Source organism: Plecotus auritus (genome assembly GCF_963455305.1).
Source record: "Plecotus auritus genome assembly, chromosome: 6".
Lineage (NCBI taxonomy): Eukaryota > Metazoa > Chordata > Mammalia > Chiroptera > Vespertilionidae > Plecotus > Plecotus auritus.
Window position 1 is genome coordinate 103,528,963 of NC_137773.1, and position 27,561 is coordinate 103,556,523.

Consider the following 27,561-nt stretch of genomic DNA (forward strand, 5'->3'; position numbering starts at 1 on the left):
CTCATTCTTTTGTATGTGGGTGCTCATTTTTCCCAACATCATTTATTGAAGAGACCCTTTGTCCTTTGTATATTCTTTGCTTCATTGTCATACATTGACCATAGATAGGTGGGTTTGGTTCTGGACTCTCTCTTCTTGTTTTATTGATCTTATTGATCTTAGTGTCTTTTTATGGCAATATCATACTGTTTTAATTACTATAGCTTTATAATATAATTTGAAGTCAGGGAGTAATGATGCCTCCAGCTTTGTTCTCTCTCAAGATTACTTTGACTATTTGGGATCTTTTGTAATTTCATATAGATTTTATGATTGCTATGTTTCTGTAGTGAATGTAATTGGAATATTTATGGGGATTATATTGAATCTATAGATTGTTTTGGATACTATGGACATTTTAGTAGTATTAATTCTTTCAGTTCATGGGCACAAAATATCTTTCCACTTATTTGTGTTTTCATTAATATCTTAAAATTTTCAGTGTACAGGTCTTTCACGTCCTTGGTTAAATTTGTTCCTAGGTATTTTTTTTATGCAAATGCAATTGTTTTCATAATTTCTCTTTCAGATAGTTTGTTATAAATGTATAGAAATGCAACAGATTTTTGTATGTTAATTTTGTATTCTGCAGATTTACTGAATTCTGTTAATTCCAACAGTTTTTTGGTGTGGAGTCTTTGATTCCTGCCTAGATCACCAACTACTTGCCTAATTGCTAATTTCACTCTAACTGATCTTTCTACTTCCCTCTTTCCTTAATTCGTTCACCATTTCACAGACTAATCAAAGAGATACATTTAAAGTATAAATCAAATCATTCCCTCTGCTACTTTAAAACCTTCCCATGGCTTTCTGTTATGACTTGACTTAAACCCAAACACCTCCTTTCATCACATCACACCTCCCTCATCTGAGCCTTGCCTACCACGAGCCTCATCTCCCTATCTCCTTTCATCCCTGGGCACTCTTGGCCTTCTTTCTGCTACATCTTATTTCCATCAGGGCCTTTGCTTTTGTTCTACCTTGTTATTGTAAAATGTCTCCCTTCCCCAATATCTTTCCTTAACTGCCACTTTCTCATTGTTTTGGTTTCAACTCATATTTTTTCAGATAGAATATTGTTCGATACAAGCTAGGCAGCTCTCTCAGTTACTGAATCAGCATTCCTTTTTCATCTTCTCAATAGCACCTCTTGTACCTAAAACTGTATTAATGTGTTTTCAGAATTTCACTCTAGGACATAATTTCCTTCCTTCATTCTAAGTCCGTGGAACAGTTTCTGGCACATGGAAGAATGTTGTTGACTGACACAATTTATAAGACAAAAGCATCAAAAAAGCAGTACATTTTGAACGTTTCATTTACTTTGAATATTGTTATTCCCCATCAGAAAAAAACAGTTTTGACTCAGAGAACCTAAAATTTGTTTTAAGCAGCATTTCAAAGTGCTCAGATTTCTAGGATACTGAACTTACCTCTGCCATGCTCAAATATGAGTACCCAAAAAGAATATTCGAGGTAAATTTAGGACTTTGGGCTAACCCCTTTCTTTCTCTATATCTCATATAGATTAGAGTTGACAACCAGCTTTTAATGAATGTTATTTGCTGTTTATGTCATAAAGGTTTACATCATCAATCATATTGGAATTTTTAAATGTTTTCTTATTATGTAACAGTTTGCTTTCTGAATGTATTTAACTGGGAATAGAATCAAGTGCATGAGCAGATTCACCATCAAACATGGCTTCAAGATTTTAACTGATTTTCCTCCATACAGTACCTTAAAGGGAGGTATTTTTTTACTTTAACTTTTGCCTATTTGTGTAATTTTGTTAATTGCCACAAACTCCAAAGCAATGGAAATATGTTGGTAGTCTAAATAATAAAGGGGTAGGTGAGGAGATCCTGGATAGAGAATGTAATGAGTAGTTTGTTTTATGGGTAAACAGAACTCAAACTGTGCATTGCTTGCATTTATCTGGCATTTCTATCCCTGCTTTGTATCAGTTTCATTTTGTGCGTCTTTGGCTGAAATCCTGTTAGAGTTTGCAGAGAGCTCCTGTGCTTATACCATCTTACTATTTGGCTCCATATTTTAAGTGAGTGGCTGGCTTTCAGCTCTAAGGAGGTAGGGTCCCATGAAATGAAGAAAAGTTAGCTGGAAAAGCCAAAGAAGAGGGTAAATGTGAGAGTGGGTATCTGAGCTACTAGGAAACATCTGTGAGTTCTGGCCTCCTAGGGAGAGGGTGTGTATGAAGGAAGATGAGTAATGAGATTAACTTGATTTGAACCAGTTACCCTGAGACTTGCATGAGGCAAAGGCATCATGCAGATGATTGTCTATGGATATTTTTAAGAGTTATTTAGCCCTCAAATAATTGGGGGTATGTTTTATCTGGGTGCCTTTTTAAAGTGTTTTCCACCTACTCCAGACTTTACTTGTCTGGTCCATAGACTTACTATAGTGTCATTATTGACCAGCCCATAGCTACACATGTATACATATCACACAGCTAAACACTGGAGGAGGAGCAGAGGGAGAAACTAAGATGTTGGCAGCACACTAAATATTCAAACTGAAAAGGGAGAAGAGGCTTTGCTACACTAATTTGTTATCTCTGGTCTTCCAAAAACCTTTGTATTTAGTTTTAGATTCAATAGTTTTAGGCCAAGAATATAGAAACTATGTTTGATTTGATTTATAATAACCCTTTATGTCTCTGTATTTTAACAGGGCAGCCCTGTATTATATCGAAATGTTAATTCTTTAAAAGAGCGCATATCTGCCTTCCAGTCGGCTTTTCACTCCATACAGGAAAAGGAAAAAATTACTGACTGTCCTGAGTTCTCAGAGGCAGAGGGGTTCCCGACAACAGGCTTGAGTGAGTAGAAAAAATGCAGTCAGTTTGGACTTCTGTGGGATTCACACAAGCCTCTGAGATATAAAAAAGATTTCGTTCACAGTGCAAAAGCAGTCTTTCTGAGCAGAGTTGTATTTTTAAATGGAGTCTAACATTCAAAATTTGGGACATTTCATATAAAAACCTTGATTTTTGGTTCTCTTGAAAAAACCGATGTCAAGCATTTCTGAGCCTCCACGTCCACATGGTCACAGTTAAGTTTTAGGTGTAAAACTGTCAGAGCTGATTAGCTCATTTCATCTTTATCATAGTCCATGTGACAAATATGTGAGATCAAGTGCAAACTTGATTTTTAGAGGATTATTAAGTTTGGCAACCATTTACATGAATACCAAACACCCATCCCCAATATTATAAACTGATCTATCCAATCTGACAACTTTATAGCCTGCCATATTCTTTATCATAACTTTTAGATTATAATTCATTAAGTTATTTTTTTTTTTGGTCACTTTTGATTTTCCAATCACAAAACATTTCAAATACCAGAATTAGATGAATTTTGGCCTTATCCATAATCATCAAAATCATACCTCTGCTGCTCTGCACCCTAAGTAAGGTTCCACATGATTTTTAGTATCTTGAACCATCTTCAAGTAATCTCAACACCTTGTGTGCAGTGCACTTCAACTCAAGACAAGTTTAATTCATCTACCTGTTAGTGCATGACCACTCTCATGTACTCATTTTTGTTTGTAGTTTGTAACTTACCTATTTTTCATTTTTTACCTGGGTTTTAAAATACTTTATTAACATGATTATCATAATTCTGCAAAGAATAACATTCTTTTTTGTAGCTAAGAACTGGGGCACATTGTGGCTGTATTTTTTATAAACTCATACACAAAGCAGAACCAATATTAGAACATAACCACATCCTTTAAAATGTTCAAAAGAATAAGTTTCAATATAAATTTAAAAACAGAATGAGATACTGTAACACCAATGCAAATGTATTTTAGCATATCTTTTTGCATTTTATAGTCTGAAAAAACTTAATTATAATATGTTTTTATGCCCTAACTGGTTTGGCTCAGTGGCTAGAGCGTCGGCCTGTGGACTGAAGAGTCCCAGATTCGATTCTGGTCAAGGGCATGTACCTTGGTTGCGGGCACATCCCTAGTAGAGGGTGTGCAGGAGGCAGCTGATCAATGTTTCTCTCTCATCAATGTTTCTAACTCAATATCCCTCTCCCTTCCTCTCTGTTAAAAAAAAAAATCAATAAAATACATTTTTTTAAATATGTTTTTCTAAGTAAATTTGTGTTATCTTTTTAGTAATGTTCACTTGTCTCTCCATTATATTTTCTTTTTTTAATTAAAAATTTTACTAGATTTTCCTATTCATTTCTAAAATCTTTAGACTCAAGCATTAAAACATACTAAAATTATGATGTACAAAATTGTAAAAGAAAATACTCATGCCTATTTTGTTTTTATTTTGTTTTGTGTATACAGCCAAAAAGGAAGGTTTTGGTGAATGTCAGCAGTCTGCGTTCCTTGCACAGTTATCCAAACGTCGGAGAATATCTTCTCAGAGCAACTCTGATGAAAATCTAACTAATGCAGTTGGTCCCCAGATGTTTAATGTTGCTGCTCCTCCAAGTACAGACAGAACATGCGCTTTTCAAACTTCTCTTATAGATCTTTCTGAGGTAACTCACTTATTGGAAACATAGGAAAATAAAGCTTTGCTTTCCTGGTTAGGTAGTTTTAAAGATCCTTTTTTCAGTTAGAGTACCTTGTACTGCTATATTGTAGCTGGGTTTCAGATTACCAGTACATGAGTGTGTGTATTTCCTACTTACTAATTTTTGTTGTTAGTTGGCTTATTGGTTGTTAGAGACAGTTTTGATTAAAAGCCTTCTGAAAAAGTTTTTATAAAAAGATTAAGCAGTGTGAGGTATTGTTGCAATAGATGCTGATGGTGCAACAGAAAGTCACAGTCCTGTCCTGGAGTAGCTTTTTGTCTGCCAAAGGAGGCTGACAAGTAATTTATTTACACATTACTGGTAAATTAGAAGATTATACTGTACTCCTCAGGTCTGTGGGTCTTGGCACTTCTGCCTTGCTGCCTCTGTGTTTGTTTTGCAAAGGTTGATTTTATTTATTTTTAAATTGAATTTATTGGGGTGATATTGGTGTTACCAGAAATGGGACCTGACCCTGAGCGGGTCTGCCTAGGACCTGTGGGTAGTGTGTGGGTTCTTGACCTTGTGCAGGGAAGATTTCACAGTACCAGTCCAGGGGATTTTGAGAGGACGTTTATTAAAGCTGGGTACAGAGAAACAAGGTAGGGCCTAGGACAGAAGCAGCAATAGGTGAGGGCCTAGGTGGGGAAATGAGCCCAGGCTGGGCTGCTTTGGCTCACTAAGGCGTAAGAGAAAAGGGGTCCTTGGTCACAGGGTCAGGTTACATGTTGCTTGGAGTCCCTTAGAGTTTAGGAATGAGTGCTTGTGGGGGAAGAAGGGGCTGAAGGGAAAGGTGCAGGGCATGCTCCTGGCAGGGAGAGTACACGCTCTGACTGGTTTAATAATTGCTATTTAGCAATTGCTTCTTTGCTCTGCTCACTTGCCTCAAGGAACTAAGGATTTTTGTTGCTGATAACTTAAGCCTGTCAAGATTATCAAAAGACCAACCTGAATTAAATAATACTGTTGACCTTCACTCAAATGTAAACAAGGAGCTAGTTCTCTCATGACTTCCTGTTTCATACTGTTACTTTTGGTTTGAACAGCAGGTTCCCATTTCTTCAGTGAGAAGAGACACCTAACCATTAGAATTGAAACCTTTTTTCTGTACCTTCTCTGTCACATTGATACAATACATGTCCTAATGATTTTATTTAGACTGGTATAAGTGTTTGATAGTCAGTTAAAGTTTCTTTAGGGTCCAATAGGTTTCATTCAGAGTTGCTTAGAATCTCTACTTCCTCTACCTTATTCTAGCTAATATGAAATCATCATCTGACAGAACGGATAATAATTGTTTATCAAAACTTTGTTTGGACATATACCATGATTAAGAAATGGTTTCCATATTAATAAGAATGTTTTCTATCCTAGTCATTAATGCTTTCCTATCATAGCTATTGATACTTTTGTTGTTTGATTAGTAATTATATGACATTTTCTGTTGTTTGGAGAATTTCTTCTTTAATGAATGTAGTTAGCATAATTTCTAGACTTCAAATAAGGTACCAAAAATGCTTAGGGAATACATTTAGAATGAATATTCTGTTTTTAGTTAGATTCTCCTTCCTATACTTTTGAGATCAGATAATGAAGGCGATAAAATTGCCTCATTGATTGCGTGATTGATTGGTTTAACGTTATATTTCTAGGTAATCTTCAGTGCTTACTCAAAACTTTAAAAAGATATCATAATTCTGTAATTAATAAGATTTAGTACTTTTTTTGTGTGTACTTTTTGTCCCCCCAAGAAACTTTCTGAACCTGGTTTAACACAGTCTGGATGTTTAGCTGAAGAATCTGTTCCACTTCCTGAGCTCACAGAGGCTTCAGCTGGTAAGTATTTAATTTTTCCTTAGTATGCGTGCCAGTTCACCCATTGCAATATTTGTTCAATAGACATCTGTAGTTGGTGTACCTACATGCTGAAATTTGGGAAAACTAAAACAGTTCCCTACATTTTAAGAGCTCTTGGTTTATTAGAAATGTTTCAGAATTCTTTTTACTTGAGAGAGGGCATTGTTTTCTTTGAAAAAGAATTAGTGAAATATTTCCAACCTGATAAAATGTATTGTAAAGACTAGGATCTCTGAACATATTAATAAGTACATTTTGTTAGAGAAAACACTACACATGATTTTTTTGTTTTGTTTTGTTTTAAGGTTGTGGGAAAGGAACCAGGATTCAAAATTTAGCCTTTTCCAAAATCAGTGTATTTATATTGAATGAAAGTCACCAGTAAAGTATTAAGTTTATATTCAACCTACCTGTGTCTCTCTTTAAAGTAAAACTCTTGTATTGTGTGTTTTTTTTTAATCAATCTGAGATTCTCTTCTTTTAATTGGAATATTTCGCTCATTAACCTTTGAAGTCAGTAGTGATATGGTTTGATTTAAATCTACCATTTTATCATACATTTTCTGTTTGTTCTCTTAACCTTTTTTCCTTTGTTTCCCTCTGTGTCTTTTTGAGGTTTATTTGAAAAAAAATTTTAAATAAATTATTGTTACCTTTTATTTACTTTTTATTTTTTTGAATGTAAATTTTTTTATTGTTGATAGTATTACAGATATCTCCCATTCCCCCCCCCCCTTTTACTCCCCTCCTCCCATCCCCTACCACCACCCCCCCCCCCCAGGTCTTCACCATCCTATTGCCCTGTCCATGGGCTATGCATATCCTATATAATAAAGAGCTAATATGCCAGTTATTCCGGATGGCAGAATGACCTTCTGGAAGGACCAGTGGGCGGCAGGGTTAGCGAGCCTGCACTGCCAGGCCAACCATGGTGGTCCTGGCGCCCCCCCGCCCTTCCCCCCGCTTCCGCAGAGGTGGCGGCGCAGTCCCAGCGCCTCCGCAGAGGCGGGACGGGGTGCAACTGCAGTGCCTCAACCTCCCACGGCCCCTCCCCCAGCCGGCCCTGCCCCTGATCCCCCCCCACCAGTGGGCGGAGGGCGGGGACAGTGATAAGGCTGCGAGCCCGTCTTCTGGTTGAGCGATGCTCCCCACCCCTGCTCAGCTAGAAGCCAGGCTTGCAGCAGCGCTAAGAATGTCCGACTGCCAGCGTAGGCCCACTCCTCGGCCTATGCCGGCAGTCGGACATCCCCCGAGGGCTCCTGGACTGCGAGAGGGTGCAGGCCGGACTGAGGGACCCCTCTCCCCCGAGTACATGAATTTCGTGCACCGGGCCTCTAGTAAGTATGTAAGTTCTTTGGTTTATCCCTTCTTTGTCCTCCCCCCCCCCTCCCCACACACACACATCGAGGTATGTCAGTCTGTTCCATGCCTCCAGCTTCGAGTCTTATTTTGTTTTTGTGTGTTTTTTTAAAATATATTTTATTGATTTTTTACATAGAGGAAGGGAGAGGGATAGAGTGTTAGAAACATCGATGAGAGAGAAACATCAATCATCTGCCTCTTGCACACCCCTACTGGGGTTGTGCCCGCAACCAAGGTACATGCCCTTGACTGGAATCGAATCTGGGACCCTTGAGTCCACAGGCTGACGCTCTGTCCACTGAATCAAACGGGTTAGGGCTCGAGTCTTATTTTGTTGGTCAGTTCATTAGATTCCACAAATAAGTGAGATCATGTGATATTTCTTTCTCAGATGGACTTATTTCACTTACATAATAGTCTCCATGTCCATCCATGCTGTCCCAAAGGGTAAGAGATCCTTCTTTTTTTACAGCTGCATTGTATTCCATTGTGTAAATGTCCACAGCTGGTTTATTCATTCATCTACTGATGGGCACTTGGGCTGTTTCTAAATCTTAGCTATTATAAATAATGCTGCTATGAACATAGGGGTGCATATATTCTTTCTGATTGGTGTTTTGGGGTTTTTAGGTTATATTCCAAGAAGTGCAATCTCTGGGTCAAACAGAAGTTCCATTTTTAAGTTTTTGAGGACATTCCCTACTATTTTTCATAGTGGCTGCACCATCTGCATTCCCACCAGCAGTGAACTAGTGTTCTCTTTTCTCCATGACTTCATCAGCATTTGTTGTTATTGATTTTTTTGTTATAGCCATTTTGACCAGGTGTGAGGTGATAGCTCAGCGTGGTTTTAATTTCCATGTCTCTGTTAATTAGTGACTTTGAGCATCTTTTCATATGTTGCCTGGCCATTTGTATGTCTTTGGAGAAATGTCTATTCAGGTCCTCTGCCCATTTTTTTTATTTTTTATTTTTTTAAATTTCTTTATTGATTAAGGTGTTACATGTGTGTCCTTATTCCCCCATTACCTCCCCCACCCCCACCCCCCCAACTCATGCCCTCACCCCCCTGTTGTCTGTGTCCATTGATTAGGCTTATATGCATGCATACAAGTCCTTTGGTTGATCTCTTCCCCTTACCCCCTCCCTCCCCTCCCTTCCCTCTGAGGTTTGATGGTCTGATCAATGTTTCTCTGTCTCTGGATCTGTTTTTGTTCATCAGTTTATGTTGTTCACTATATTCCATAAATGAGTGAGATCATGTGATATTTATCTTTCTCTGACTGGCTTATTTCACTTAGCATAATGCTCTCCAGTTCCATCCATGCTGTTGCAAATGGTAAGAACTCCTTCTTTTTTACCGCAGCATATTATTCCATTGTGTAGATGTACCACAGTTTTTTAATCCACTCATCTGCTGATGGGCACTTAGGCTGTTGCCAAATCTTAGCTATGGTGAATTGTGCTGCTATGAACATAGGGGTGCATATATCCTTTCTAATTGGTGTTTCTAGTTTCTTGGCTCTGCAGTGGGATTGTCTGTCTTCTTTTTTGGGGGTTGTATGAGTACTTCATATGTTTAGGATATTAACCTCTTATCAGGTGTATCTTTGGCAAATATGTTCTCCCATACAATGGGTTTCCTTTTCATTTTCGTTTTCTTTTGCTGTGCAGAAGCTTTTTATTTTTATGTAGTCTCATTTGTTTATTTTTTTTCCTTTGTTTCTCTTGCCCTAGGAGATGTATTAGCAAAAATTCTGTTACGTGAGATGTCTGAGATTTCCTGCCTGTTTTTTTTTTCTAATATTTTTATGGTTACATGCCTTACATTTAAGTCTTTTATCCATTTTGTGTTTATTCTTGTATATGGTGTAAGGTGGTGGTCTAGTTTTATTTTTTTTACATGTCCAGTTTTCCCAACACCGTTTTTTGAAAAGACTGTCTTTACTCCACTGTGTGTTCTTGCCTCCTTTGTCAAATACTAATTGACTGTAATTGTGTGGGTCAATCCATTGGTCTTCTATATGCCTGTTTTTGTCCCAGTACCAGGCTGTTTTGGTTATAATGGCTTTGTAGTATAGTTTGATATCTGGTATTGTGATCCCTCCAACTTTGTTGTTCTTTCCCAAGATTGCTGCGGCCATTCGGGGTCTTTTATGGTTCCCTATAAATTTTTGGAGTATTTGTTCTAGTTATGTGAAGTGTGCCATTAGTATTTTAATAGGGATTGTATTGAATCTGTAGATTGCTTTGGTTAGTATAGACATTTTAGTGATATTAATTCTTCCAACCCATGAATATGGTATATGTTTCCATTTGTTTGTATCTTTCTCTATTTCTTTTTTCAATGTCTTATAGTTTTCCAAATACAGGTCTTCTATCTCTTTGGTTAAGTTCCTTTCTAGGTATCTTATCTTTTTGTTGCAATGGTAAATGGGATTTTTTTTTTCTTTTAGTTTCTCTTTCTGAGAATTCATGTCTGCTGTGTAAAAATGCCATCAATTTCTGGATGTTGATTTTGTATCTTGCTACCTTGCCGAATTCATTAATTAAGTATAGTGGTTTCCTGATGGAGTCTTTAGGATTTTCTATGTATAATATCATGTCATCTATTAATAATGACAGTTTTATGCCCTCCTTTCCAATTTGGATGCCTTTTATCTCTTCTTGTCTGATTGCTGTGGCTAGGACTTCTAGTATTAAGTTGAATAAGAGTGGGGAAAGTGGACATCCTTGTCTTGTTCTTGTTTTTAAGGGAAACTCTTAGTTTTTGCCCATTGAATATTATGTTGGCTGTAGGTTTGTCATACATGGCATTTATTATGTTGAGTTATGATCCCTCTAGTCCCACTTTACCAAGAGAGTTTTTATTAAAAAAGGTTGCTGGATTTTTTTGAATGCTTTTTCTGCATCTATTGTTAGGATCATGTGATTTTTTTTTTTTTTTTTTTTTTTTTTTGCCAGTTACATATTTATCAAAAGATAATTCCCTGGCTTTAAATAGTTATGAACATACAAATGTGAACAAACTTAAAAAAATACAAACCTTTGGATCATAAGGGGGCTAGATCATGTGATTTTTATCTTTCATTTTGTTGATATGATGTATCACATTTATTGATTTGCAAATATTGTACCAGTTTTGCATCCCCAGAATTGATCATGCTGTCTGACCATTTTAATATATTGCTGGATCTGATTTGCTAATATTTTGTTGGGGATTTTAGCATCTGTGTGCATCAGGAATATTGGCCTGTAATTTTCTTTCTTTGTAGTGTCTTTACCTGGTTTTGGAATTAGGGTGATACTGGCTTTGTAAAAAGAGCTTGGAAGTATTCCTTCCTCTTGAATTTTTTGGAATAGTTTGAGGAGGATAGGTGTTAGTTATTCTTTGAATGTTTGGTAAAATTCTGCTGTAAATCCATCTGGTACATGACTTTTGTTTGTTGGGAGATTTCTACTGACTGCTTCAGTTTCATCAGTTGTTATTGGCCTACTCAGATTTTCTGATTCTTCCTGGTTGAGTTTTGGAAAATTGTATGTTTATAGGAATTTGTCCATTTTGCCCAGGTTGTCCATTTTATTGGCACATAGTTGTTCATAGTATTTGCTTACAATCTTTTGTATTTCTGTGGGGTCTCTTGTTATATTGCCTCTTTCATTTCTCATTTTATTTTGTTTCTTGATGAGTCTGGATTCATCAATCCTGTTTATCTTTGCAAAGAACCAGTGCTTGGATTCATTGATCTTTTGCACTGTTCTTTTTAGTCTCTATATAATTTATTTCTTCTCTGATCATTCTTCTGCTTCCTCTGGGCTTTTCTTGCTGTTGTCTTTCTAATTCATTTAGTTGTAGGGTGAGATAACTTATTAGTGCTTTTCTTATTTCTTGAGGTAGATCTGTAATGCTATGAACTTCCCTCTCATGCCTGGTTTCACTGTGTCCCATAGTTTTGGTTGGTTGGTCATTTTCATTTGTTTCCAGGAAGTTTTTAAATTCTTGCTTGATTTCCTTGGTAACCCTTTCTTAGTTTAGTAATATGCTCTTTATTCTCTACTAGAGGCCTGGTGCAGGAAATTCGTGCATGGGGGGGTGTCCCTCAGCCCAGCCTGCACCCTCTCCAATCTGGGACCCCACGAGAGATGTCTGACTGCCCGTTTAGGCCCGATCCCATCGGGCAGTCGGACATCCCTCTCACAATCCAGGACTGCTGGTTCCCAACTGCTCGCCTGCCTGCCTTCCTGATTGCCCCTAACCGCTTCTGCCTGCCAGCCTGATCACCCCCTAACAACTCCCCTGCCAGCCTGATTGATGCCTAACTGCTCCCCTGCCAGCCTGTTTGCCCCTAACTGCCCTCCCCTTCAGGCCTGGTCCCCCCAACTGCTCTCCCCTGCAGGCCTGGGTCCCCCGCAAGTGCCCTTCCCTGCAGGCCTGGTCACCCCCAACTTCCCTCCTCTGCTGGCCTGGTCACCCCTAACTGCCCTCCCCTGCAGACTTGATTGTCCCCAACTGCCTTCCCTTGCAGGCCTCGTCCCTCCCAGCTGCCCTTCCCTGCTGGCCTGATCGCCCACAACTGCCCTCCCTTGCAGGCCTGGTCCCTCACCACTGTGCTCCCCTGCTGGCCATCTTGTGGTGGCCATCTTGTGTCCACATGGGGGCAGGATCTTTGACCACATAGGGGCAGCCATCTTGTGTATTGGAGTGATGGTCAATCTGCATATTACTCTTTTATTAGATAGGATAGAGGCCTGGTGCATGGGTGGGGGCCGGCTAGTTTGCCCTGAAGGGTGTCCCAGATCAGGATGGGGGTTCCCTTGGGGTGTGGGGTGGCCTGGGCGAGGGGCCTGTGGTGGTTTGCAGGCTGGCCATGCCCCCCGGCGACCCAAGCGGAAGCCCTGGTATCGGATTTATTTATCTTCTACAATAGAAACTTTGTAGCCTTAAGCAGAGGCCACGGCAGGCCAGGGTGTGCGGAAAGCTTGGCTTCCTCCATCGCCCGGGGCAACCCTAGCCTCCTGCTCTCTCCAGCTCCGTGGCTGCCGCCATTTTTGTTGGGATTTATTTATCTTCTATAATTGAAATTTGTAGCCTGGAGTGGAGGCCTGGGCTGGCCAGGGTGTGCGGAAAGCTTGGCTTCCTCCATTGCCGGGGAAACCCAAGCCTCCCTCCTCCTCTCTCCGTGGCTGCAGTCATCTTGGTTGGGGTTAATTTGCATACTCGCTCCTGATTGGCTGGTGGGTGTAGCGGAGTGATGGTTAATTTGCATATTACTCTTTTATTAGATAGTATGTATTTCAGTGTTTTTGAGTTGTTTTTTCAATATACTTAATTCTAACTTCATGCCATTGTGATCTGAGAAGATGCTTGGTATTGTGTCAATCTTCTTGAATTTGTATAGTCTTGTTTTGTATCCTAACATATAGTCTGTTTTTTGAGAATGTTCCATGTGTACTTGAGAAGAATGTATATTCTCTTGCTTTGGGGTGAAATGTTCAGTAAATATCAGTTAGATCCATCTGATGTAGGGTGCCTCTGTTTCCTTGTTTTTTTTTTGTTGTTGTTGTTTTTTTTTTGGTCTGGGAGATCTATCTAGTGATGCCAGGAGGATGTTAAAGTCCCCTACAATCACTGCATTGCTGTCCATCTCTCCCTTAAAGTCCATCAAGAAGTTTTTTGTTTTGTTTTTTTATATTTTGGTGCTCCTATATTGGGTGTGTTTGTGTTTACAAGGGTTATATTTTCTTGGTGATTCATTTTCTTTAGTGTTATGTAGTTACGGCTTTTGTTTTGAAGTCTGTTTTGTCTGATACGAGTACCTCAGCTTTTTTTCCCTTGCCATTTGCATGGAATATTTTTGTCCATCCCTTCACTCTTAGTCTGTATCTTTTTTTCTGAGGTGGGTCTCTTGTAGACAGCATATATGTGGGTCATGTTTTCTTATTCGTTCAGTCAGCCTATGTCTTTTGACTGGAGCATTTAATCCATTTACATTTAAGGTTATTGTTGACTAGAGGCCCAGTGCACGAAATTTGTGCACTGGGGCGGGGGGGCGGGGGGTTCCCTCAGCCCAGCCTGCTCCCTATCACAGACTGGTAGTCCTCGGGGGATGTCCTACTGATGGCTTAGGCCCGCTCTCTTAAGCCGCAGTCTGGCCTCCCTCTGTGGGAGGTGACCGGGTTGATCAGGGGAAGGTGCCAGCCCCATCACCCCGCTGCTGCTGCTACTGCCAGCCGCTGCAGCCGCCAAGGTGTTTTCATCAACACGGACTCCAGTCCCTTCACCACAAAAAAATGACAACTTTCTTTAGGCATTTTCAAGATGTGCCTTTCATAGGATATCACATTCTTTCTTTCTTTTTTTTTTTACTTATCCTCACCTGAGGATATGTTTCCATTGATTTTTAGAGAGCTTGGAAGAGAGAGGGAAAGACAGAGAGAAACATCAATGTAAGAGGGACACTTCGATTGGTTGCCTCCTGCATGAGCCCGGACCTGGGCCCTGGCCAGGGAGGAGCCTGTAACCTAGCTACATGCCCTTGATCAGAATCAAACCCAGACCCTGCGGTCGGCAGGCCGAGGCTCTATCCACTGTACCAAACTGGCTAGGGCAGGATATGACATTTCTTAGCCCCTCCAGCACTGGACCTTAGTTTTTTCCTCCAGGAGTGTGGTGGAAAAACCCTACATCACCTTCTTGGATTCTTATTACTCAAGCTACCAAGAACACTGAGTGGCGGCGTACAGGGAGCTTAGCCAATGAGCGGTCAGAAAAGGTGTTTCCTCTGCAGCTCTCGGGCAGAGGTCCCCCTCGTTGTGTCCGCTGGGCTGGGGGTGTGCTGCCTGCCCAGATGCCCTCCCTCCCTCCGCGGCCGGACGTGGGACGCTGGCCTCATTGCTGGGATGATGACGCCAGCGTCCCGCCTCGGCCACTTTGGGCGCCGTCCATCTTTGTGATGGAGTGATGGTTAATTTGCATATTACCCTTTTATTAGATATTTATTGCCATTTTTATTTTCTTTATGCCTATGATCCTTTCTCTCCTTTTCTTCTTAAAGCAGTCCTTTTAATGTTTCTTGTATTGCTGGTTTGGTGGTAAAGTACTTCTTAAACCATTTTTTTGTTTCAAAAGCTTTTTATTTCATCTTCAGTTTTGCTAGATACAGTATTTTTGGATTTAGGCTCTTGCTTTTCATTACTTTAAATACTTAATGCCACCTCCTTCTATTGAGAAGTCAGCTGGCATTCTAATGGGAACTCCTTTGTAGGTGATTTTCTGTCTTTCTCTTGCTGTCTATAGGATTCTTTATTTTTTTTTTTAACATTTGCCATTTTAATTACGATGTGTCTACGTGTGGGTCTCTTTGGCTTCATCTTGATTGGGACTCTGTGCCTCCTGAACTTTTCCCTTTACCAGGTTGGACAAGTTTTTCTGTCATTATTTCTTGAAACAGGTTCTCTGTTCTTCGCTCATCTTCTTCCCCTTCTGGTATTCCTGTAATAGATATTCCTCTAATTTGGTATTTATTTCTACCTTGCCTTCTAAATTACTGATTGGATCATCCAGTCTGCTTTTAATTCCTTTCAGTGTATCCTTGATGTCAGATATATTATTCTCCACTTCTGTCTGGTTCTGGTTTATAGTTTCTATTTCTTTTTTCATGCTGCTATATTTCCCACTGAGTTCCTTGTAATTTACACCAAGCTTCTTAAGCATCTTTATAACCATTACTTTGAACTCTTATGTCTGATAGTTTGCTTGCCTCCATTTCATTTAGTTCTTTTTCTGGAGATTCCTTCTTTTCCTTCACTCGGGGCTTGTTTTTTTTTGCTTTCCCATTTTAGCTGTCTCTTTGTATTTGTTTCTATGTATTAGGTAGAACTGTTATGTGTCCCAGTCTTTGTGAGATGGCCTTATGTAGAAAGTGTTTTGAGGGGTCCATTGGTGCAGTCTCTTTTTTGTTCTGAGATGGATGCTCTAGGAATGCCCCTTGTGTGCATTATTTTGGGCTCTCCTGTTATAATTGGGACTTATCTGTTGATGTCCCATTCATTGGAGGGATCTCTCCTCCGACTTGCTGACAGGCTCAACCCCAACCTTGTTGTGCCAGCTGTTATACAGGTGTTGACAGAACAGAACTAGACACAACAGGACCAAACCAAAAACACCACGAAAATCAAGCTATGCAAAGCAACAATAACAGGAAAGTCTAAGAAGGAAAAATAAGAGAAAGCAGAGAAAATATAAAAAAGAATACTGAAAGACATGTGGCCAAAGGCTTACAGGGGATATAAAGAAAAAGGGAGGAAGAAGAAGATGAAAAAATGGGTATATGGGAGCAAGGAGGAAGCTAAAAGAACTAGTATAGGAGGTAAGAAGAAAAGGAAACAGAAAAGAAAGGAAATAATAATGAATTTAAAATGTAGTAATAATGGATATATTAAGGTATAGATAGGAAAAATAAAATGGAAAAAAAGAGGAGAAAACATAAAATGAGAAAAATTAATAACAAAAAGAGACAAAAGGAGAACAGAATCAAAGGAAAGAGAAATTAGAGCTATGCAAGGAAAAAAGAGAAGAAAGATAAAAGGGAAAAAGAAAAGCACAAAAACCACTCATACACACACACACACACACACACACACACACACACCCCAAAAAAAACAAAACCACATACACACACTCAAAAATCTTTAGGTCCACTATTTGTGGAGCTCACTGGATTTTGCTCTGATGTTGAATATGGTCCCTTGGTGTGTCTATCCTGGACCTCCTGGGAGCTTCTCTGGTGCAGGCTAATGTGATTCAATGTCCCTTTCTGGCCCTGGGCAACCTGTCCAATAGGTTGAAGCCCCTAGTTGTCCAGTGGGCAGGAGCTCCTTTGCCCAGAGGCGGGGTCTGCCTCGAGTCTTATGCCTTGATTGTCCCTGTTCTGAGATGTTCTCCCTTTTCCCAAACAGCTGGGCTCTGTGGGAGTATCCTGATCTTGGCTGGGATGGTTTGATCATCTTGTGTTTCGGGCAGTGCCAGTAGCTTGTATGAGGGGTGGCTGATTCCTTCCTCTCCTTCTAATGCTTCATCAGCTTTTCCTAGTTTGCTGGCACCTCCTCTCTGCTCCCTGGATGGGGACAGATTTCCTGCCCCTTGCCTCAGGTCACTGCAGGTCGGGTCAGAAGCAGCTATTTTGCTGGTGGGAAAGAGGACACCTCCCCTGTGTTCCAGGTGGGTAAGGCTGATCCTCCTTCCTGGACCTACTGTCCAGCCACCTTTCTGCTCACTAGACAAGTTCCTCCAAGAAATAGAGTGCCCCCCAGATTCAGTGTTGGGTGTGTCCTTCAGACCCCTCTAGTGTAGGCTGGCCCTAAGCTCTATTGCGTGGCCCTTCTCACGGATAAGGAGAAGCTTCTCAGGCTGCACTATGGTGGGGTGCTAGCACTACTCTATCTAGGGATTTCAGCCCCAGGCTTCCACTGCTGCACCCACTCTGCAGTCTCCACAGCCAGTGCCCTCAAGGCCTCCTCTCAGTCCCAGCACTCCCCTCTCACCTACAGATCTGCAGCCTCTTCAGTCTTCTTAGGTCCTCAGTTCAAATAGGTCCAAGTCAGGGGAGTCTACACCCTCCCACCTCCCAGCCTTCAGCACAGTTCTGTCCCCTAGCCCTGATGATGGAGCCGAGCAGCTGGGCTCTTGGGTGGTGGTGGCAGCACAGTAGAGGTGGTGGTGGGTGAATACACAGCAGAGGCGAGAGTCCTGCGGGGTCAATGGCAGTCATACAGTGGTGTCATAGAGTCCAGACTGGGTAGCCATCGAGTGCTCAAGGTCTGTCTGGTTGTGTGCCAGTAGCACTGATGTCCCACCAGTTTCCATTGCAGGCCCAGGGGTCCCACTGGTGTCCGCTGTAGGCACGCAGAGTCTAGGTCAGGGGTGGGCAAACTTTTTGACTCGAGGGCCACAATGGGTTCTTAAACTGGACCGGAGGGCCGGAACAAAAGCATGGATGGAGTGTTTGTGTGGACTAATATAAATTCAAAGTAAAGGAGCGGAGGGGAGAGCAAGAGAACCCTCCGCTCTTTCGGCTCCGCGGGCCGGATAGAACAGCCGAACGGGCCGAATCCGGCCCGCGGGCCGTAGTTTGCCCATGGCTGGTCTAGGTTGTGACCTTAGTGGGCACCTGGTGAAGCATAGTAATCTCTATCTTGTATAAACACTGCTGTTTGAAAGGCTCCGCTATTGTTAGATAGTCCCTTGTTCTGTAAACTCTGTCATTGTAAACTCTGTCACTTTTAGACAGTCTCTTATTCTGTAAAATGACTTTGTTTTTTTTTAGTTTGAATAATAGAAAAAGATAAACTTAACTGTCTAACCTTGCAAGCCAGCCATCTAACGTAATAGACTTAATACTGATAATAATTCCCGTATTCTTATGCCAAGTGTTGGTTCATTATGTATTCAAGGTTACAAACTGTCTGTAACAATAACCTACACAGAGCTCTTTGTGAAATCTGCAGACAAAGAGATCAAAAGTTATAAATAGAACTTCCTCTGCGGATTGGTTCAGAATTTGACAGAGGTATTCTGCTCTGAACCCGTGCGCAATAAACAACTCCTAATTAATTGGCTTGTTAAAGTGTCTGGTATCTAGCTCGCTGATTTACGATACAACACTGGGTCCTGGGCAGGGTGCACGTGCATTCGGGCCCAGGATGCTGTGAGTATGGGTGGTGGTGATCCTTGGCACCTAGCCACTGCCACTTCCTGCAGCCTCCTCCCAAGGGGGACTTGGCTGTGCCAATAACAGAGGCTCCTTGTGGCGGTAGTGCACGGGGTGCTGTAGCTTTCCTCTGAAGGTGGGCTGGGTCTCGCTGCTGACCGCTTAGTCTGGGTAGGGTCTGGGGTGGAGTACGTGGGTTCCACCTGGTTGGGGCCCAGACTGGGCGCCTAGCTGGTGCCGCTCCCTGCAGCCTCCTTTCAAGGAGAACCTTGGAAACTCTTCACGCTGAAGTCACGTCTGGGAGTGGATGTGATGGTAGCAGGGGCTCCTTGAAGGAGACCCCAAACTGCCCGCCCCTGAGATTCCCTGCGCGCCCACCCACACCCACCCACCCACCCACGCACATGCATGCGCGAACACTGGCACACTCACCGTCACTCACTCACACTCTCCCTCACTTAGGTCCTGCCGGCCACCATGTTTGAAATCTCCTCTTGTTACCTTTTAAATTATACTTTATTGCATCTTTTTTTAAAACTTTACTCTAGGGATTGTGACATACATCCTTAACTTTCCACTACATCCTTGGAGTTAATATACAATTTGATGTAAAATGTAGAAATTTTGCAAACTGCATAGATCTATTTTCTGTGTACCCACTCATGTTTTTTATGGTTCTTTACTCTATTGATGTCATTTTCATTACATTTCTGTTCATTTTAAACCCCACAAGATATTTTTTTTTTTCTTCAAGCAGTCGTGTATTTTGGGGAGGGGGTAGTCTTTTATAGTTAGTCACCCAGACACAATTTCTGGTACTCTTCATTCCTTCCCAAAATTCTAAGTTTCCTTCTGATATTATTGCCCTTCAGCCTGAAAAAGAACTTCTTTTAGCATTTTTTATAGCACACATCTGCTCTGACTTTTTAATTTTAATCATATGATGGATGGGTGAGACATAGGGCTGGGTTATATGTGCTTGTTAACTTGGTGAAATAGGATGCTGTTGCCTTCAGCATTTCATACCAATAATCTTGCTTTACTCTCCTAGGACTTTGTGTTAGGATAAAATGTAAGAGGTGTGGGTGGTCATTAAAAACCGTCATCATACCAAATATCTCCCTGTACAACAGGAGCCAACATATCCCATTTTAACCCCTCACTAGGCCCTAAACAGAAATATTGTATAAGATAGAGAAAGAAATCAACCACAGATGTGGGGCCTTGATTAAAGGAGCTTACTACTGATTGCAGTGTTTTAAACTGGTTATTTGGTGGCACCCAAGAGGTTATTATATTTCAGACAATACAGCTTTAGGAAGAGTAAAGAGATCTTGTAAAAGTGTGTTAAAATATACTTAGTTCAGGGAGAGCTTGGAGAGGAGAGAGCCCTCAAGATACCTCCATTATCTCCCTTGCCCTTTCCACCTTTTCCTTTTTACCCCTCTAGCCAGAAATCCAACCTGCCTACTCTGTTCCTCACACATACATCTGTGCAAGTTAAATCACAGGCCATTTTCCATAAAAGGATTTGGCCAGTGGTCTACCAGTTTGATTTGCACAAAGCACACTGGAGCTAGAAAAAAAGACCCTGGCCAGTAGGTAGCTCAGTTAGTTAGAGTGTTGTCCCAATACGTCAAGGTAGTGGGTTTGATGGGTCAGGGCACATACAAGAAACAACCAATGAATGCATACATAAGTGGAAAAACAAATTGATGTTTCTCTCTCTCTAAAAAAAATCAATCAATAAAAATTTTGTTTTTTAAAGAAAAAAAATGAGGTGGCTTTTTGGTTCCGTAATCAGCTCCTTGACCAAGAATACCTGGATCTGTGGTGTGGATAGATGAAGGACCACTGTGTCCAGATTATCTTCTGACTACATTCAATCAAATGCCAGAATCCAAGGCAAAGGGAGGTTTTTATAAAGTACTAAGCAAATCAAAGCAGCCTCACTGTGCTTTCTGTAGACAAGAGGCATTTCTATATTGTGACTGTAGTGAAACAAGAAGTTATAACAAAGGAAAATGAGAGGTGAAGAGACAGATGCACCTTACAGTATTGTGGGGGTAAAACCATTCATTTGGTTGGTTGCAGCATTGGTTAGGTGGTGTCAGCTTCTAATACACCTGAAGACATCAGTCAGAGTCACATATATTGGCAATATAAAAGCCAGGAAGCCATGTAAAAATAGGAAGAATGATAAAGTTGTGAGACCTCTCAGGATTCATCCAATTAAGCAAATCAGAACTATATGAACAGGTGTCAGTTCCACAATTTAGCTCCTGGGTGGAAGAGCTGGTTAGCTCATAAATTACTTTCTTTTTGATGTTCTTTGACCCTTAATCTATTTTTACCCTCTGGCCACTGGCTTAGGTAAGACCCATTACAATGGTATGGTGTTTTAGCGCTTCCAGTTAAGTGTTCAGAGCCAATAATTTACTTAGTCCTAAATAATAATATCTTCATGTAGAGTTGTTTATTCAGAAACTAGTTTTTATTTTTGTGCATAACATGCCAGTGATGCTCACCAGTCCATGCGTGAAGCAATCCTATATAATAAAAGTGTAGTATGCAAATTATCCCCTTGACCGGGAATTCATCTGGGAGTTTGACCAGGGGGCGGTGCAAGCTGGGGGAAGGGACGGAGGCCCCAGCTGCGGCAGGTGGCCAGGGGAAGGGAGGATACCTGGCTGGCGGCCGGCAGCTCCCAGGGACCCTACCACTGCACGAATTTCGTGCACTGGGCCTCTAGTATTTGAACTGATGGTCTGTGAAGTATCCACAGATAAAGATAGAATGATAGATTTTTTAAAAATGTAGTGAATCAGTATCTGCCCACGGAGACATTTAACTTCTTGATATTGTCGACATAAGAAACATCCAAAACATTTAAGTTTAGGAATCTTCTTATTCATGTTGCTGTATAAGCTCTATTGGAAGAATATGCCTATCTTCCTACCGGTCAGCCTCTAGCACAGTGCCTCTGGAGCCTTCAACAGTAAATCTGTGGTTAACATTCCCTTCCTTTTGCTCCTGTGACAATGATGTCCTCTGTTGTTTTTTTCACTCATGACTAATTGGGATTTCCCCCCCAGTTTAATTCCATTTTCTTTATTTCATAAAAATTTGGTTTTAGATCACTGGGTTATTATAAAAGGATTTAAGTCAGGAACAGCCAGTTGGAAGAGATGCATACGGAAAAGGGCTCGGAGCTTCCATGACCTCTCCAAGTACTCCACTCTTTCTGAATCTCCACCTGTTCACCAACCCAAAGCTCATCCCATTCTTTCTTAATCCAGCTCCAAACAGGCCTTTGTAACCATCTCAAAGTAGCCTTCTCATTGCCATCCCAGATGTCATTCTCAATATACTCTTCTCCTTGAGGTCTCACAGGCATTACAGGCAGAGCTGGCCTGCCCTCCCGTGAGAAGCGGTTCCTTCATTGGGCATTAAGACATCATCCTCTCGTGTTTTCTACTATTTCACGACCATTTCTTTATGTATTTTCCTTGTTTCTCCTCTTTCATTTAAATGCCAATGCTTGGATTTTTTTTCTCTCTAAACTCACTCCTTAGGTGATTGCAGACATTCTAATAACATTAAATGCTATTTATGTGCTTTTGACTTCAAAATTTAACTATCTGTCCTTGGCCTTTTCCCAGAACTCTAAAGTTAAGTGCCCAGCTGCCTTACCTGATCTCCACATGGATGCCTAATAAACATCTCAGACTTAATGTACTTAAATAGGTCTTGATTGTTTTTTCTTCCTCCAACCTGCTTATCTCTATTTTCTTCATCTCAGTAAACGATACTACCATTCACCCAATTGCTTGTGCCAAAAACCTTGACATTTCCTTTTTCAAGTTCAACTTCCAGCCCCACTAACAAATGCTGTTTGGCCTTCAACGTATTTGTAATGTCTCCTTCTCACCTCCTAACTGCTATCATTTCATATCAGGCTACCATCTCCTCTTGCCTGGAAATCTTAAGTAATTTCCCTGTTTCTACCATCGTCTCATCCTTTTCTTAGAGTCTTCTACACAGTAGCCAGGGTGCTCCTTTTAAAATGCAAGCCACACTATGTCATTCCCATTTCTTAAAATCTTTTATTGGCTTCCCAGCATACTTACAATAGTTTCTAGTATCCTTTCTATTAGAACTTACCTGACCTAGTCCTTAGCTTCGCTCTGAGCTTATTTCTTAGCTCTTCTTGTTCACGCTGTTCCAGTCACACTGGGCTTGCCCCTCCCTGTAATGTGCCAAATACATTCCTATCTCAGGTCTTTGCACTTGGCTTTGAGCATGTAATGCTTCTCCCTAGGTCTGTGCAGGGCTCACTTTCACTTTATTCTCATGCCTGCTCAGGAAGCCGTCCCTGAACACCCCAAAACAGCAATACCCTCCTCCCACCTTATCATACCCTATCCCATATCTCAACATTATTTTCCTTAATGTATGTGTTACTACTTATTATATATACTCTTTAACTTTTTCCTTCGAGGTAACTGTACATTCAAATGCACTTACAAGAAATAATCTAAAGATATACAGTGTACCTTCCCCTTACCCCCCAGAAGCACATCTATATAGCTGTGATGCAATGGCACAACCAAGAAATTGACACTGATACAATTCACTGATTTTTTTTTTTCAGATTTCACCAGTTTTACATGCATTCCTTTGCATGTATATTCAGTTCCATGTAATTTTATCATGTGTAGACTCATGACCATACTATAGTCAGTATATAGAACAGATTAATCACAGGGATCCCTCATGTTACACTTTATAGGCATGGCTACCTGCTTCCTTCCACCCCTCTGTTATTGTATTTTGTTTTTGTTCGTTTATCCTTTGAAGGTATGGGGGTATTGTATGTTCTTCACTGCCTCTAGAGTGCCTGTCATATCAGAAATGCATAATACATATTTGTTAAATGTTGATCATAAGGCAGTGCTTTCTTGTGAGAAAGAATTTGCAGTGGGGAGCTTTGCTTTGTTTGAGGGCACATATAGTATGTTTATAATCTTTCTCCTCAGCATTCCGTCCTCTCCTTCCTACCAGCCTTACGTGCTGAAACGCCTCTGGCTCCAGCAGTAAAATTGTGTATTATTCATGGTTTAGCTCAGGTTAGTTTTATGGTACAGGAGATAGATGTCATGAGTAGAGGCACTAACAGTTAATAGCTGGTTCGTGGATACCTGCTTAGATTTCCATGGGAGCCAAAACTCCTTATTACCTTTACCCTCAATAGTTAGATTGGAATTAAAAGCTGTGACTAGCGCCACTTCTCTGTCTTTTTGTTTCCAAATGATATCCCAGATATTAATCCCTAAGCAGGGTCTATTGGGGTTAAATTTTTTCATGGCATGCAAAATGCATATTTTTGGTATAGAACAAAAAGGATCCAGGTGTCTTCCACCTCTCATGCTTACATGTTTACTTTGAAGGAATCAAGGTTGCTGACCGAGTAGAGGACAAAGGATCAGGTGATGCTGTTTCACTTGACAAATTAACAGGCACAACTCCTGAAGTGGGGCCACTGGTTACTCCACTGTGCAAGAGGGACATCCCGCCCTCCGAAACCTCTGCACTCCGTTCTGTGCTGAAGAAACCCTCTGTGAAGCAGTGTGTAGAAAGCCTGCAGGTAAGTGTAGAGCTGCATTTCCTAAAGCAAATGGAATGAAAAGTCATTTAGTTCAAAGCAATACCTCTGAAATGCTAAATGTCATACTGGTTGAAAAGGAAAGGTCTTGCCGTTTCCCCCCTCCTTTTAGTCTCTTATAGCACTGTGCAGTTTATTTGTTTTTGTTCTTTTTTAAAAGGACTCATACGGAATATAGCATATAGAATTTAATATAGGTAGACTGTATTTTATGAGTTTCATAGTTCTTAATGTGGGATTTTATTATTTCCATCCGAACTATTTGGTCTTAGAGATACCTCTTCTACAGGCATGCACCTTTCTCAGCCCAGTAGTTTGAAGGGAACTAGCTGGCATTTATTGAGTACTTTCTAGACTTCTGGCATGTATCATGTACATATAGCCTCAGTCCTCTAAGAAAGGTTTTAGCCCCATTTTACATAAACTGAGGCTTGAGGTTAAATCAACCCAGACAAACGTGATGTGGCATCCATGATGGACTGTCCATGCTGTGAGAGGATGAGAGGATTGGTCTAGAGCAGGGGTGGGCAAACTTTTTGACTCGAGGGCCACAATGGGTTCTTAAACTGGACCGGAGGGCTGGAACAAAAGCATGGATGGAGTGTTTGTGTGAACTAATATAAATTCAAAGTAAAGGAGCGGAGGGGAGAGCAAGAGAACCGGATAGAACAGCCGGATCCGGCCCGCGGGCCATAGTTTGCCCAAGGCTGGTCTAGAGTCAAAGTGTCTCATGTCAAATCCAGACTCGGGGGTTTAATCGCTGGGTAAATTACTTAGCCTTTTTGTACTCTAGTGTTTTATCTATAAAAAGGATAATATTAGAAACTACCTTACAAGGGTAAACTGAGCATTAAGTGGGATAATAATATAAATTAGCACCAGTGCCTGGCAAATTAGAGGTACAGTTTTGTGTTGTTGTTTTTCCAATCTGTAGACATTTTAACATACAATCATGTCTACAAACTGTCTTTACAGCTAAAATGAACTAGACTACCTTCTATCTACATGGATAGATGTTCAATTATAATTTAAAATGTTCTAACAATTTTCCTGGTTAAAAGCTGATTTAGGTCTCTGTACAGCACTGCTCATTCATATCTTATTTGTTTTATCCTCAAAGAGACTTACTATCTTAATTGTTTGTATAACTTTTATTCGTTAACAGTGTTACATAGCAAACATCAAGCTGCCCAAAATTGGAAGGTTTCTACAGTTGAAGTTTTTTGCTAACTTTTATGGTTTTAATTAAAAGTACTGTCAGTCTAAAAGTTAACATGAACTTTGTTTTATGAGTTCCCTTAATTCACAAATATTGATCTGGGCATTTTCCTGGTTAGGAAAATGAAATGACTTAGGAGACAGTTGGTCAAGGAGGCTTGTTTGGGGCAGGATTGTATTTTAGAGCTGGTGCTGCTGTTGGAATGGGTGTGCTGGAGAAAAAAACGACTAGTTGCAGAGAACAAGGGCTGGTCGGGTTTGGGTGAAACTGGACAAGCAGATGGTGATTTGGATGACGATTACCCAGCCCCCCAGCTCTGGCTCTCCTGCTCTGCTCCAGGGCCCTCCCTGTGTTTAATCTTGTCCCGTCTTGTTCTTCAGCGTTCATACTGTCCCATCCTCATCCACTTGCCTGCTCTATAATCTTCCTTTGGAAAAGCACAGAGGGACAAATACTGTCCTCTTTCCTTATTTCTAACTCAAGAAGATACTAATGCAGATAGGAGATTTATACACTTACAGAAGGTGTGGTTCCCATGTTTAAAAGACAGAATACCCTAGTACAGTGGTCAGCAAACTGCGGCTCGCGAGCCACATGCGGCCCTTTGGCCCCTTGAGTGTGGCTCTTCCACAAAATACCACGTACGAGCACACACGTACAGTGCGATTGAAACTTCGTGGCCCATGCGCAAAAGTTGGTTTTCGGCTCTCAAAAGAAATTTCAATCGTTGTACTGTTGATATTTGGCTCTGTTGACTAATGAGTTTGCCAACCACTGCCCTAGTATATCACTTACCATTCCTTCTTTTCCTGTTGTAATGCAATTCTTATACCTCAGGCCATTAATAGTCTGCCTCATCTGACATCTGTAGTACACTGTCAAATTTGGCCACTCACAGTTTGCTTAACTTTGCTTGCCAGATCAAAAATGAAGGAATGAATTTAGCCTAAGTTACGGATTTCCATTCTTTGATTTTGGCCTAAAATACTATTTACTAAAGTTATATCTAGGCAACCTATTTTTTCTTTGTGGCTAATATTATGATGGTTTAGCCAGAACAATTATGAAAGTAAAGGTGGTCTGCAATACTATAGTTTCTACTCCTGGCAACAAAAAATTCAGTTGCTATTTTGAATGACTGTGTGCATGTTTATGTAAAATTCACTGATGTTCATTTTGTTTAGGAACACTGTAACAACCTCTGTGATAATGGGACTCATCCAAACTTAATCTCAACTCTTGTAAACTGTTGCAAAGAACAAAAATCAGGTAAGAAATTCATGTTTATTTTGAAGCCCAAGGATATCATTGTCTTGTTATAAAAAATCTGATAGAAGGTATGGTATTATCAATGACTTGCTAATGCACCTTGATGCTTCTGAAATTATATGGAACTGAAGGACAGTTGGGAGAGATGGAATCTCTTTGGATGGTCTAAGAATTGATCCATCCATTTCATCGATCCATTTTTGCTTGATGGTGAAACTTGATATTCCAATTTTGTGAACTTCTAAGATATTCATGCAAAATTTACTTTAAAATCTATTACTGTAATTTAATTAGAAATACTGCTTCTTTTTCATTTTGAAATTTTTCTCTACAAATTGTTATACAAAGAATACAGAATCTAATATTATAGGGATACACCTTTTAGATAAGAAAATGAGCTTACTTTTTTAATACATTTCTATTTATTATTTATAGAAGGTCAAGAAAATTATAAGGTACCAGCCTCTATAAATATGAGGAAGAGGAAGAGAGTTACTTTTGGAGAGGACCTAAGCCCTGAAGTATTTGATGAATCTTTGCCAGCAAATACTCCATTGCGTAAAGGAGAAACACCTGTTCGTAAAAAGGATTTAAGTACTGTCGGTTCCTTGCCACTTGAGCAATCACCAGTTCCCTTGCAGTTGCCTCAACCAAATTTTGATGACAAGGGGGAAAATCTTGTAAGTGTGAAAAATGTGGAACAAAGTTGTTTATATTTTCATCAGACCTCACCTATTTTGCATGAGCAGCAGTTATGCTTTGAAATCATGAAATGGACTAAATGATGTGTCATAGTATAAATTAATATATTTTTCTAGGTAGGTTATTACCAGATTTCTCCAAGTAAAGGCAGTACTTCTGTGACTC

The 27,561-nt window shown here is 40.5% G+C and overlaps 1 protein-coding gene across 2 annotated transcripts in view; it reads left to right on the forward strand.

Annotated features, from left to right (window-relative positions):
* The window catches only part of CDCA2 (cell division cycle associated 2), a 68,889-nt gene that overhangs the window by 12,626 nt on the left and 28,702 nt on the right, over nt 1-27,561 (forward strand). For both annotated transcript variants that reach the window (XM_080675379.1, XM_080675380.1), the window contains exons 5-10: nt 2,737-2,884; nt 4,381-4,577; nt 6,365-6,449; nt 23,992-24,188; nt 26,610-26,694; nt 27,130-27,374. In XM_080675379.1, the coding sequence (XP_080531505.1) occupies nt 2,737-2,884; nt 4,381-4,577; nt 6,365-6,449; nt 23,992-24,188; nt 26,610-26,694; nt 27,130-27,374 (957 nt within the window). The remainder of the gene's footprint in view (nt 1-2,736; nt 2,885-4,380; nt 4,578-6,364; nt 6,450-23,991; nt 24,189-26,609; nt 26,695-27,129; nt 27,375-27,561) is intronic.